The sequence below is a fragment of the Parasteatoda tepidariorum genome, chromosome 9 (genome assembly GCF_043381705.1).
Source record: "Parasteatoda tepidariorum isolate YZ-2023 chromosome 9, CAS_Ptep_4.0, whole genome shotgun sequence".
NCBI classification, from domain to species: domain Eukaryota; kingdom Metazoa; phylum Arthropoda; class Arachnida; order Araneae; family Theridiidae; genus Parasteatoda; species Parasteatoda tepidariorum.
Window position 1 is genome coordinate 3,522,906 of NC_092212.1, and position 13,761 is coordinate 3,536,666.

The 13,761-nt window shown below is 29.9% G+C and overlaps 4 protein-coding genes across 4 annotated transcripts in view; all 4 read right to left on the minus strand.

Moving 5' to 3' along the window:
• The window catches only part of LOC107446733 (zinc finger protein 845), a 32,268-nt gene extending 27,423 nt beyond the window's left edge, over positions 1-4,845 (minus strand). The window contains exon 1 of the mRNA XM_021144858.3: positions 4,533-4,845. The gene's annotated coding sequence lies outside the window, so the exon portion shown is untranslated. The remainder of the gene's footprint in view (positions 1-4,532) is intronic.
• Positions 1-13,761, minus strand: part of LOC122269433 (zinc finger protein 271) — a 249,420-nt gene that overhangs the window by 213,617 nt on the left and 22,042 nt on the right. The window lies entirely within an intron of this gene.
• Positions 1-13,761, minus strand: part of LOC107436172 (endothelial zinc finger protein induced by tumor necrosis factor alpha) — a 251,571-nt gene that overhangs the window by 133,397 nt on the left and 104,413 nt on the right. The window lies entirely within an intron of this gene.
• LOC122271943 (zinc finger protein 271) lies at positions 9,043-13,761 on the minus strand. Its single transcript, XM_043054716.1, has 2 exons — positions 13,459-13,761; positions 9,043-10,851 (listed from the first exon to the last, which is right to left on the minus strand). The coding sequence occupies exon 2, from the start codon at positions 10,572-10,574 to the stop codon at positions 9,489-9,491; it is 1,086 nt and encodes a 361-aa protein (XP_042910650.1). The 5' UTR covers positions 10,575-10,851; positions 13,459-13,761; the 3' UTR covers positions 9,043-9,488.

A 13,761-nucleotide genomic window follows, 5' to 3' on the forward strand; every position in this document is an offset into this window, starting at 1 on the left:
AAAATTATTAAAGTTTTTTCCCTCAGCAAATAGAAAGTAAAAAAAATAAATATTTTTATACATTCATATTTAAAGCTTAGTTACAGTTTTGCTCACAGAACTCAACAGGCACGTTTATTTTCCACACTGGAAGAGGGAAGCATTGCTAATGGAGAAATTTCTTTTTTTTAATTTTAAATTTGAACAGCTTAAAATAATACTGTCATACATGGATAGTATCAGATGCAAATTTATATCACCTGTTTATTTTTTAACTATTTTTTTAAACTCTTTGTTTTTCTTGTTCATTGGTGATCAAATAAGACTAAGTTATTACACATAAGTAAAATCACTGTTAATATTTTTTAAACAGTTATTTTTCGAAATGATTGGCAACTCTTTAATTTCAGCCTGCCATTTATTAATTTCTATTTTTATTTCTAGATGTGCATTTCTTTTTGAAAATGAAGTTGAAATGTTAAAATTGAAATAACGATAGTTATATTTTTATTCTGGACATAATTAAAAATGCGTGTTTAAGAAAATAGACACAAGTGCAAAATGCTTATTAAAATATCTTTACACAACTACTTCATTATGATTCTATTACATTTCATTATGATTCCATTAAGTTGTAAAATAAAGAATTAAAATTTGTCTGATGGATGGCAATATTTTCTAGTTATCACCAATTTTCGAATTTTTTCACGAGTAATGGATAGATCATTTCAAAAATAAACAGCTTTGTGTTATGTAATATGAGAAACATAATTGCAAGGCAATGACAAACATATAACTTTAGTGGATTTCGTGATAGACTGCAAGCTAGAATAGCCAGATTGTTTGATGCTAGAATGTTGTGAGCTATAATAGCGAGATGGAACCATGCACAATATCTTTCTGATCTTGATTTTGCAGATGACTTATGTTTACTAATCCAACATCGTTCAAGACATGAAAAAAAATTAACATAAACATTTTAAACATAAGGCAAAGAAAATTGGTCATTAACAACCAATATAAAACTAAAATTTTGAAAATGAATACTAAACAATTAAATTATTCATTCTTGAAAAATAAAAAATTAAAAGAAGTTTCACCTATCTCAGAAATAAGATTAACAACAAAGGAGAAACTTATGAAGACATGCCAAATAGATAAAACAAAGCCCGAAGCAGTTATGCTATTCTCAATAAATTCTGGAAAAATATATCAAATTCAACAAAAAGTAGAACTTTTTATACTAATGTTAAATCTTTCTTACTATATCAGGGGTCTGTCTAGGTTTTCCTGAGAGGTTGTGAAAATTTAAACATAATTTGTGAAAAATTAAAAATTATATTAAAAAACCAACACAAAAATATGGTAAAAATATGGATTTATCGTTTCTTAAGGGATACAAAAATAAAATTTCAAGAAAAAGTATTTTGCGAAACTACTGTTTTTCCTAAAGTAGAATTTGTGAAGGTACCGCCAAACGGTAGTAAATTCAGCCTGGACAGACCCCTGCACATGGATCTGAGACAGGGCACTGCAATATTTATAACATGAAAAAACTTCAAGTATTTATTACCAACTGCTTATGAAGAATCTTCCGCGTCAAGTGGTTCCATAGAATTCGTAAAACAGAAATCCTTTGAAAAATACAGAAACCCATTGATCTGGAAATTAAAAACCACAAAAGGAAATATATTGTTCATGTTCTACGCAAACCTGAAAAATTCAAGTTCATGATTCGAATCCTCAGGACAATATAAAAATCATGGAGAGAGACAAAATATCTGGCCACAAATAGAACGAGATGGAGAGCAATGATAGAGGCCCTATGCTCTGATTCGGAACAAAGAAAAATATATAATGTGACGTAATTAAAGAGAAATGACGAACAGATAGTTTTAGAGGAACTCTTGACAGACTGCAAGCTATAATAGCCAGATTGTATGAAAACCTTAATTCTTTCTTAATTCTTAGCCTCATTTTTATGAGTTATTGATTATTCTTTATTGTGATTCATCAAAATTCATAAAAAGACAGATATATAAAGATTAAAAATTTGGTTAGCAACTATAATTGAAAAAAAAAAAAACTCAACAAATAAGCATTTTTAATAAATTATTAATTTTGCAATTTCTTTAATTTCTAAATTTAAACTTTTAAGTTTATTACATTTGTGATTAAAGTATAAACTGAATGCATAAAGAACTGCAAAATCATCAAATATCTCATATATATATATACATATACAGGGGTCTGTCTAGGTTTTTCAGAGAGGTACCTATTTAGTGAAAATGTAGACATAATTTGTGAAAAATTAAAAATCTATATATATATTTCTCTCACACGGCGACAAAAAAAAGCTTCATTACAAATCCCCGAACGGCAACGCTAGAAAATCGACCAATGATTGCCGCTAAAAATGTCACATGCCAAATCTAGCTGAGATGGCTCAACAGATAGCGCTTTTAAAAGAGGAAACTGAAATAACCAGAGATAGCATAAGCTAGGCAGAAGTGAGTAGTCTTTGTCGATAGATCTCTATTTTAGTATTTTGTCGAAAGCGCTTTTTTTCACGAATTTATATATTACGAATTTATTTGACGATTTTTGATTTATATCACGAATTTATTTCTTTTACTAGAATTTATTCGTTTATGTAGGTTTTTCCATTGCAATTCACTTATTTCAATTTTTAATAGACTTAATTATAGCCAAAATTTTAACCTTTTTAAAGAGATATCAGTTTCAGAAATTTTATCTTAAGATTTTATATTACAGCACATTTCTAATAGGTTTAACGAATTACATGTCATTTATTTGAATTCAAATTTATTTTAATGACTTAGTATTTATTAAAAAGATGCAACTTTTTTTTCAAAAAAAAGTTGTTATATGGATTTGAATGATTGTTGAGAATTCTTAGAATTTTGTGCATTTGCAATGGAGCTAAGTTAGTCGCGAGCGAAGCAAACCATATAAGATTGCGTAGCAATTTTCGGGGGTTGGCGAGCGTTAGCGAGCAGGGGGCGCAGCCGATTAGTTACATTAAAAAATCAACACAAAAATATGCTCACAATATGGATTTGCCGTTTCTTAAGGGATACAAAAATAAAGTTTTAAGAAAAATATTTTGTGAAACTACTATTTTTCCTAAAGCTGAATTTGTGAAGATACCGCTAAACGGATTTGGACAGACCCCTGATATATATATAAATAAAAATCTAGACATTTTTAAAAAATTACTATATGAAATTCTAAATCTATTAACTTGTACCTAAGTTATTTGTTACAGAATATTGCATAATATAATTCAAAACGTTACATTAATAAATATATATTTTTGAATCATTTTAAACTAACTAATAACACATATTTGAATTTTATATCATCAATATTTCCACAATTATACTTGAAAATTATACTTATTGAAATTTCAAATGCAGTTCTTAATCTTTTATTGTACGCTTTTTCAATAAAAATGATTTATAATTTTGTTTTTACAATAGTTTAAAAATTTCTAAAAATGAATTGGAAATAAATTTTAAAAAATGATACTAACTAGATGATAAAAAATTATATATTGGTTTAATTAAGAATTTACTTGACAAAGATTAACAAATACAAGGATTTCAACTTGAGAAAATTATGTTGAAGAAAAAAAAATTGAGGCTTACTTGCGCATGTATTTAACCCTTCTAATGGGTCTCATTCTGGGGGAACATTTTGTAGCATAATCTGTCACGCCAACTACAGTAGCCAAGCTTCCAAATAGATTTTAAACTTGGAAACTGGTTAAAAAAAAGTGTAGATATTTAATCGAGGGTGGTTGCGAGTTGTACCTTTTAAGTAATTTCCTTTCTGTGTTTTCGTTTTGTTTTTGTAGCCAGGACCCAGAAGTTGCCAAGACTTGGCGACTCATTTGCAACAGATCATGATACAAAAATCCCCCCCCATTCTGGAATTTTTATAATTTCTAGCGAGTCACTGTCTAAAGTAATCAAAACCTGGCGATTATTTCAATGCAGAAATCAATATCGAAATCTACCAGAGTTGAATGGTACACAAATTTGAAAAGAAAAAAAAAGTTCTCACAGAAAACTCAAGGGGAGTAACATCTGTAGGTGTTATTTCGAAATTTTATTAATTACTGTAAATATTTATTGCTAGCTAAAATAAAGAAAAATTTGTAAGTGTAATTTAAATACTCCTAACAATGTTTCATAGTTACTTTTTGGTTAGCAAAAGAAAAGTCACCACAAATTTATACCCCATTTTTTAAAAAAAAAAGAAAATATCATTTTAATTTTTAAAAATAAAAATTAAATAAATTTAAAAACTCAATAGTGATTAAACCCTGCAAGCCAAAAGGTACTGTTTTATCATATGTCAACTTATGAATTTCTGATTATTGGCATATGATGACATATAAATGGGACAGTAACAAATACAGTTGTCAGTGAAGATTAAACGCACTGCAACATAACTTAGGTTTTAAATGGTATAATTTAGATCTTAAATAGGAAAAAAAGGGTCTTTTTAATGTACTAATTACTTACGCAGTATGAGTATTATCCACTTTTACTACGAAGATAATGTTTCCTTCTTTTGCTGCTTTTTATTCTCCCAGTTAATAATGAGGCTTTCTTTGAATATAAAGATAGCGCAATAAAATAAGACATTCTTTATGAAAATGAACTTAATATTGAACTATGAATACACTATTCATCATTTTAGTCAAAATTAAGAGTATTTTAAACATAACAAATAAAAAGTTAGATATAATAACGTAAACCAATATAGCAGTTTGTTTACGCTAATTTTTGTCCATGTCTACTTGACTAACATATCGAAGATTAAAGCTTCAGTAACCATAGATGGCGCTTTTTAACTCCAAATTTAAAAGTCCTTCTCACTCACGCAAGAGCATGCGGGTGTTAATTCAAATACGCCATCTGGGGACAGACCGGTTCATGCCATGTACTACGATATTTTCCCTTTTTATTTAATAAAAACATTCTTTAAAATTTCTGTAATGCTTTTCCTTAAAACGATGTTTTGTAAGGGAAGGTTTTCTATCTTCCTACTATGTGCGATTTTGGATAAATAAAAACGAAGTAAATTGGAGACATCACAACATTTAATATACACAGTTATTTACAAGNATTTCTGTAATGCTTTTCTTTAGAACGATGTTTAATGTAGTTTTCAGTTCCATATAGTTTTCCAACTTAAAGGTTTTAATCTATATGAAAATAAAGAGAGAAACTGACTTCCTTCCTTCCTTTATGACTCTCCACACGCTAATGGGGACAGCATGCGAAGTGTTGCCATAGGTAGGGCTGCCTTACGCCACCTGCAGCCCATTTTAATCGCCAATCTAATTTAACTGGCTGCTACTGGTGACTAAAATTTCAAAAAGGCAAAACTCTGGTAAATTTAACATCTTTTTAAAGCATATTTATTTTAATTTATTATTAAAAGCTATGCAAAGAATTTTTTCTCAGTGCGAATAATTTACCATGTCGGCAATGATGATATTTACGATTCGCGATCGCAACGAACTACAGGGGGCTTGTTGTATAAGACGAATACATACGATTTCTATATGCACAGTCATTTAGTTACTCTAGATACGTCTTTAATGTAGCGTGTAGCATTGTAACGTTCCTTCTTTATTGCGGCTTTTTCAATTTAAAAAAGAAAAATGTTTGACATTCTTTCTTATGCAAACGAAAACAAAATGGTATTTCTTCTTTTTAGAGGAGGAACATCCAAAACACATCGGAAAAATATTTGTACATAAACAGAAAAAAAAATATGTATATTCTTATAAGAGTTAAAACCTAATGCCCTAGAAATAGTTTTACTAAATTTAATGATATAACATGAAAGGCCTATTTAAACTTTACATTCCATAGTTTTAAGAATCATATTACTTCAAAAATTAAAATGAAAAAAAAAGTATACATAAGCCTCATAATTTTATGAAATTCAATTTCGTAAGAAAAGTTTTTTGACAAAAATTTTTATTAAAAAATTTCAAGTTTCAATGAAAATCATTATTTAGAAACTAAGAAACGTAAAATAAAGAATGCTTACGAAACAAACAAAAACAATTCTTTTCTGTCGCCATTTTTTAATGCTATGAAAATTCGTCTATGGGATTTGCAAAAAACAAAACAAGATGCAATTTTATTCTTTCACGAGCGAAATATTTTACCAAAAAAGCAAAAATGTACCAATTTCCATGACTTGAAACTTTATCTTGGTAAACGTACGCTTTGGAAATGTTATCTCATTTGGAATCCTATTTATTAGAGTTATGACGACATCATCAGGTGAGCGAAAATAAGAGTTTCTTTTGAATCTATGTTAAACTTCATATCTGCCCATTTCCCACGAAAATCCGATAGACTACTTTGATTTTAAATAAAGTGCTTTATTTTATGATTTGTCTCAAAAATTTTAGGTGTAGATTGGCGGCACTTAAAAACTGCCAGATCTGTAGCTGCGGCGGCGTTAATACAGAAGTACCGAATTTTTATTCTATACTTTTCTGAATCATATTACTTCAAACATTGGAATATGCAAGAAGTATATATAAACACATAATGTTATACCATTTAATTTTTCAAAAAAAGTATTTTGACAACAATTTTTATCTAAAAATCATGAAACAAAGAATTCTTAGGATAAAAAAAAACGATTTTAAAAATTCCTCATATTGAAATGAAAAACTTTCATATTGTTTCCTTTTTTTATTCTTTTAGTTCTTAATCAGACGTAAAAAACCATTCTGTCGAGCACTATCATCAAATAAGGAAAAAAATTAATTCATTGATTGGTTTGTTCATTTACGTTGTACTAGAGCTGCACAATAGGCTATTGGCGACGGTCTGGGAAACATCCCTGAGGATGATCCGAAGACATGCCATCACAATTTTGATCCTCAGCAGAGGGGATGGCACCCCCGCTTCGGTAGCCCGACGACCTGCAAGCGAAGTCGAGCACTTTACGGTAGAACAGTTTAACGAGGACCCATACCGCACACCCTCGGTCCCTACGCAGACTGATCCAAGTGGTCACCCACCCGCACACTGACCGCAGCCAGTGATGCCTGACATCGGTGATCTGCTGGGAACCGTGTATTAACGATCAGTCCACTGCGGGACCAAAAAATTAATTGCAAGCAAATCTTTTATTATAAAAATCATAACACTCACCTTCTTTATAAATCCAGAGAATTCCAAATGAAATGTTCTTCGTTTGAAAATTTTATTTTCAAATTATATCTACATAGATTATCCCTTTATTACTTTTTGATAACACACCACACAGCAAGATCTCTAGGAATGAATTTTTGTATGTAGCTTAAAAACAGAATAGCTGAATTCTAGTTGAAATTATTCTTTCAAAACTAAAAAATACCAAGAAAACGATAAAAAAATTTTTAATAATCAGCACAAATGACACTATTTCAAATAATTTGGATTGATTTTTTATTGTTTTCCGAATTATATTGATAAAGAAATATATATTATTCTATAACGAAGAATATTCTATAACTATTATAGTTCTGAATTCACATCTATTCATTGGAATGAAGAAAGCAATGTTGACTTCACTTTGATGTATAATGAATAGAAGTCAGAAAAAATGTATTTTACCGTATTACACACATCTGTAACAGCATGCCATCCCGAAATTGAAGTCATCAGTTGCAAGTTTGTTGATAATAGAAGTTAAAAATTATTGAGGAATTTTTCTTCAAATGTTTGACGTGTTTGGTTTCTGAAAGATTTACTAATATTCTGGAGAGTTTTTTCGAATTTTTCGGCGTTTTCCTTAGGGAAATTCCGGATGCAAGGTCGGTTCCCTGACCTCTACACAAGCCGGTCGGCATTAATAGAGATTTGAAAGGAAAAAAATCTCGTTTGATCTAGAGATAAAATTTCCACCCATTCAGGGGAGAAATCCCACATTCCATAGATTTATTTTTAAACCTTTCCCAAAATCATAAATTTTTGGATATTTTCCACATTTGATTTTTTGTTTATTTTCTTAAGTTTTCAGGATGCTTAGCCAAATTTTTCATCAAAAATAAGCACATTTTAAGTACTCAAAAATTTTTTTTAGGCATTTTATAAAATATATAATTACGATATTAGCTCTAATACTACTTTTTTTTGTGTGTCCTATTGCTGAGTTCTTTAGGTATACATTGAAAAAAGGTAAAATAATTATCCAGGACTTAATATGATCATATGATAAAATAACTATTTACTGACAAAGAACTTTCTTCTTGATTGAAATCTTGAGGTGAAGAAGCTTTATGATTTGTGACTTCTCTGGAAACCCATATGAAAATACGTAATTAGTGAATGATCCCCAAGCTAAGTTCAATGATTAAGCAACTGGGGAATATAACTATATAGCTGAGGAACCTATAGAACAGGGCGAGAAGGCCATTAGCTAGCCAATGACGAAGTAACTACACCTACGACGAAATTAGCAAGAGAAATAAAGTTATCATTTGCTATTTGATCCCCTTGATCAGCGAAAATTCCGAGAAATGTTTCGGTTCGATTTCATAGAGCGGAAAAAAGGCCGAAAATTGAGAATCTTTTTCAAAACGTAGCTGAGTTGCACATCTCTCTCCAGATGGCGTATTCGAGCGTTGCGATCGCCAATCGTGTGGCGAGGTACGGTTGATGAGTACCACACATGCTTTTGGAATATACACTGGGGATTTCGCATTCGACTGACAAGAAAACAGAGGCATTTGCTCATGCACCCCAAAGCTGGGAGGGGAAGGGCGATAATAAATCTTGACCTCTCAACAGCTCTGACGCCGCTGAGTCGAGTTAGTTATAGTATACGTAAATGCTTAGGCATTTTAACAATGTTTTTCCCCCCATTCAGAACACTCAGCATCAGCTTGACGCCCAATGTTCGGTATTTGGCATACTCAGTATTTATTACCTTCTTAACCCTGATTGAATAGAATCTTTCCTATTAATCGTGTTTCATAAAACCAACTTAAAAAATAAGATTGTTAAACATTCAAACGTTTCAATTGAAACATTTTTATTCATCACATAACATTCTTCATAAAACTACAAGAGTGAGATATCTAAGCAGAATGAAAAGGAATGTGGACAGCTAGACCATTATAATGTTAAATAAAACTATTATTACACTTTTTTATAAAAATAAAACTATTTAGCAGTATGAACAAAACTGTAAACAGATAATGTAAACATTCCCAAATAACTTTGCTACACACACTACAAGAATAAGGCTTCTCTCCAGATTAAATGAGATTATGCCCATAAATGCGGCTTCTGCAAAAAAGTCTTATTACATACACTTCAAGAATAAGGTTTTTCACCAATATGAGTGTGACTTTCCTGAGTCAGATTACTCCTAAATAAAAAAATCTTTATTGCATACCCTACAAGAACAAGGTTTTTAACAAATATGAGCGCAGCTGAGAACAGTCAGAATTTTCTTCAGTGAAAAACTTCTATTACAACACTACAAGAATAAGGTTTCTTATCAATATGAACATCTTTATGCTTTATCAGATTACGCCTATATGAAAACTTTTTATTACATACACTACAAGAAAAAGGTTTTTTATCAGTATGAACGCCTTCATGCTTTGTCAGATTACTCTTAGATAAAAAACTTTTATTACATATACTACAAGAATAAGGCTTCTTATCAGTGTGAAAGTCTTTATGCTTTATCATATTTCGCCTATATGAAAAACTTTTATTACATATACAACAAGAATAAGGTTTCTGATCAGTATGAACGCCTTTGTGCTTTGTCAGATAATTCCTACATGAAAAACTTTTATTACATACACTACAAGAATAAGGTTTCTTATCAGTATGAACGTCTTTATGCTTCGTCAAATTACTCCTACATGAAAAACTTCTATTACATACACTACAAGAATAAGGTTTCTCACCAGTATGAATGCGACTGTGTCTAACTAAATCATTATTTTCTGAAAAACTTTTATTACACACACTACAAGAATAAGGCTTTTCCCCAGTATGAGTACGAATGTGCCTAGTTAAATCACTATTTTTTGAAAAACTTTTGCTACATACACTACAAGAATAAGGTTTCTCACCAGTATGAAACCGTTTATGTTCATACAGAACACTTCTAAATGAAAAACTTTTATTACATACATTACAAGAATAAGGTTTCTCACCAGTATGAACGCGATTATGCTCAGTGAGATGATTCCAAAATGAAAAGCTTTTATTACATATACTACAAGAGTACGGTTTTTCACCAGTATGAGTGCGACTGTGTCTAGTTAGAATTGTCTTCAATGAAAAACTTTTATTACATATACTACAAGAATAAGGTTTCTCACCTGCATGAGCCTGTTTATGCTCAGTCAGATTACTCTTAAATGAAAAACTTTTATCACAAATACCACAAGAATAAGGTTTCTCACCAGTATGAATGCGAATATGCTCAGTCAGATAACTCCAAAAGGAAAAACTTTTATTACACACACTACAGGAATAAGGTTTGGGATCAGCATGAGCATTAAGTACTTTTAAACTCATAGTGATTGAAAACTTATATTGACTTAAGTGTAAAATAAATTATCTTAAGTTATCAATGCATCTAAGATTTACATTGGAATGAATGAATAACATAGAAACATCATATTAAAGCACCATTCATTGTTATTAGTCATTTGCAATGAAACTTCTTTACTTCAACAAGTAGCAGTAGAAACTATTTGTAAGATGTTAGACAACCTTTTTGTGGCTATTATGGTTGGTTAAGTTCAAGTGTCATGAAAAACTGGGAAGTGTATGCTTTTCAGCAGAAAAAAATCTGAAAAGAAAACATTAATTTAATATATAGCATATTGTATTTAAAGAAAAAGTATTTTTTATAAGTATAGATGAATTTCTCAAGACCTAAGTTTTAAAGTGGCTGCAATGCATTGTTCTATGTATAGTGGTTGCAATTCATGTTGACTTTTTCCTGTCAAGTCAGTATTAAAAACTTTTTTTAAATGGTTTGGACAAACTAAATTTATAAAATGAAAAAAAAAAATTATTTTTTTGTTGATTTTTTAAATAAATTGCTCAAACACGGAAACATGGGTAAAAGAAAAATTTAACATTGGAGGGTTCAACTTTTAATCCACTCTTCAGACAAAACTACTGCAACCATATTTTTGCAGATTGAGACTGACTCCAAATTTTGAGCTCTGATGGCTCAGGGGATAAAGCGTTCACTTTCCATCAAATCCCAGAAAGAGCTGGTCGGTACAAATTCTGCATCCGGCTTGTACTGACCACATGGCTAACGTAAAATATACTCAGTGGTAGACAGATCATGGGATAGAGTCAACTTGCTGTCAGGTTAACTGTGGGAGGTTTTCCAGTCTATATAACGGAAATGCGAGTTAGTTCCATCAAAAAATCCTGAAAGCAAAATTTCTCCCAATTCTTGATCCAGAAGTTCCTTTGTTTTCTGAATTGGGTTCAAAATTACAAGGCTACTGAGTTGAACATTAGTAGTAGTAAACCCAAAATTGGGTTGGTGGTTCAAAATCGGTTATAAAATAACTCCATATTTGGATAGTCAAAAATATGAAGAAAACAAAACATTACTTTATGAAGAGGTAGTACTTATTTCAGCTTGATTCTTGAACTTAATAAACATATTTAAGGTTAGCTTTTGAACCATTATAAACGGCTTTTCCTTAGTGAAAATTTTATATTTTGATTTTAAAATATTCAGGAAAATATAGTATTTCAATATTGCTCCCATCAACTGTAATTGCCATGGCACCAAAGGGGTTTTCATTTTGGAAGACACCAATTTTATTTTGGTGTGGAAATCAATAAGTATCAATGGTATAGAAATTTGAAATAATGATATCAAAGTAATTACAATATTGTGGTGACATATTGAAATATTAATTGTAACACAATTATAAAAATTGGATATCAATGGTAGACAATTATTTTCAATATCGACTACTACTACAAATATTTATTGTTAGAAAAACAAAGAAAAATTAGTAGAGTAACCCTGGGTAATTCACGATCACTCTGTTTCTGGGGTAAATAATGATCACCTAAGTTTTATTTAAAAAAATTTTTTTTTTTTAAATTTGAGACATGGACAAGAAAGCTTATACACTTTATAAAGTATAACTACATTTACTTAATAATAGGTTTTTGCTTAATTTAACAAAATAAGTATCTTTTAAAATGCTTTCTGCATTTTCCATTTCAAAGATGGATTTCAAATTGTGCACAGTTCTGCAAAGATCCCCCTCCTTCTCTTAATAATAAATATTTTGAGTTACTTTCTTTTTCTTTGATATAAAAATAGTGTAAGCTTTTGCTAAATTGTTTCACATCTACTGTAAACATTATAATTGATTATAGGAAACTATATCAAATGTTGCCCCCTAAAGATGGGGTAATTATTGATCACTGGGGTAATTATTGATCACTAGGGTAATTCCTGATCACTTTCATTTCTTCTTATAGTATAAAAAATAGCTAATAAAAAGTAAATTGTCTTTTCTTATATAACAGTTCATATTTATCAAGTGGAACAACTATAAAATATATTTTAACTATAATCACAAAATTTGTTTTTAACTGTATACAAGACAAATGTGTTCTGATATGCACCATTTCTAGCTTGTCTTACCTTTCTTCTATCTTATTTTTATGTGTGTACACCGCTAGAATAATTTTTAAGTTGATAAATTAACCTATTATAAATATGGTGAGAAATTATAAGCCTAAAAAGGATACTAAGCTTCTAGAAAGCAAAAATGGCAAATTTCTTTTAAAGATTGAAAATGAAAATTTTAGTGTGAGAGCTGCTGCCAGAGCTGAAGTGTTAATCTTTTAAATAAAACATTTTAATAGCTGCTTAAAAATATCTTTTTGGCTTATTTGTTTGATCTTAATATCTTATTTGTTAATTACCATTGTATAATTATTTCTAAACAGCCCATTTACTATAAAAACTGGTGATCTGTAATTACCCCAGAAATGATCAAGAGAAGGGGTAATTCCTGATCACTAAACATTTAAAATCTTTTAAATTCTAATTAGATTTCCAAACAAAGAAGGTAGCATAGGACTCATCCCATATAGCCTCAAATTTCCAGTAAATATTAAAATTCTATCTTGAATAGTTTTTTCACAAAATAGATGTTTGCATTTTTTGATCAGGAATTACCCCAGGTAATCCTAACTAGAATTTAAAATTAAGGTTATTTATTAATATTTTATCATATGTTAAGTTTTCTATTCATTAACATACGACACATTTTTTATTCCCATGAATGAGACCAACACTTCTGACTGGGAATATTGAACACACATTGCATAAAAAACTTATCATATTTTTAATGTTAGATTAAGTATAATGAGCTATTATTAAATGTATCTAATTACTTACGCAACCTAAATCCTATCAACCAGATGTCTCCCTTTGCTGCCAGCCCAGTTAAAAATAGGACTTTCTTTCGATATAAAAAAGACAATGCTATAAAATAGAACACTTTTTCTGAAAATGAATATTTTCCACGAACATTCTTCTCATTTTTGTACAAATAAGAGCATTTTTCAACATTACATAAGCAAATCACTTATAATTTCTAAAATTTTACGATATAAACTGCTTAAAAATTTCACCATGAAAATATCTTTTAAAAAGATACGCAAAGTTGGTTAAAAATAATAAGGGATTTCCAAAAATATA

Excerpts from the sequence above, each read along its gene's own strand:
- LOC122271943 (XM_043054716.1), bottom strand. The coding sequence starts at position 10,574 with ATGAGTTTAAAAGTACTTAATGCTCATGCTGATCCCAAACCTTATTCC.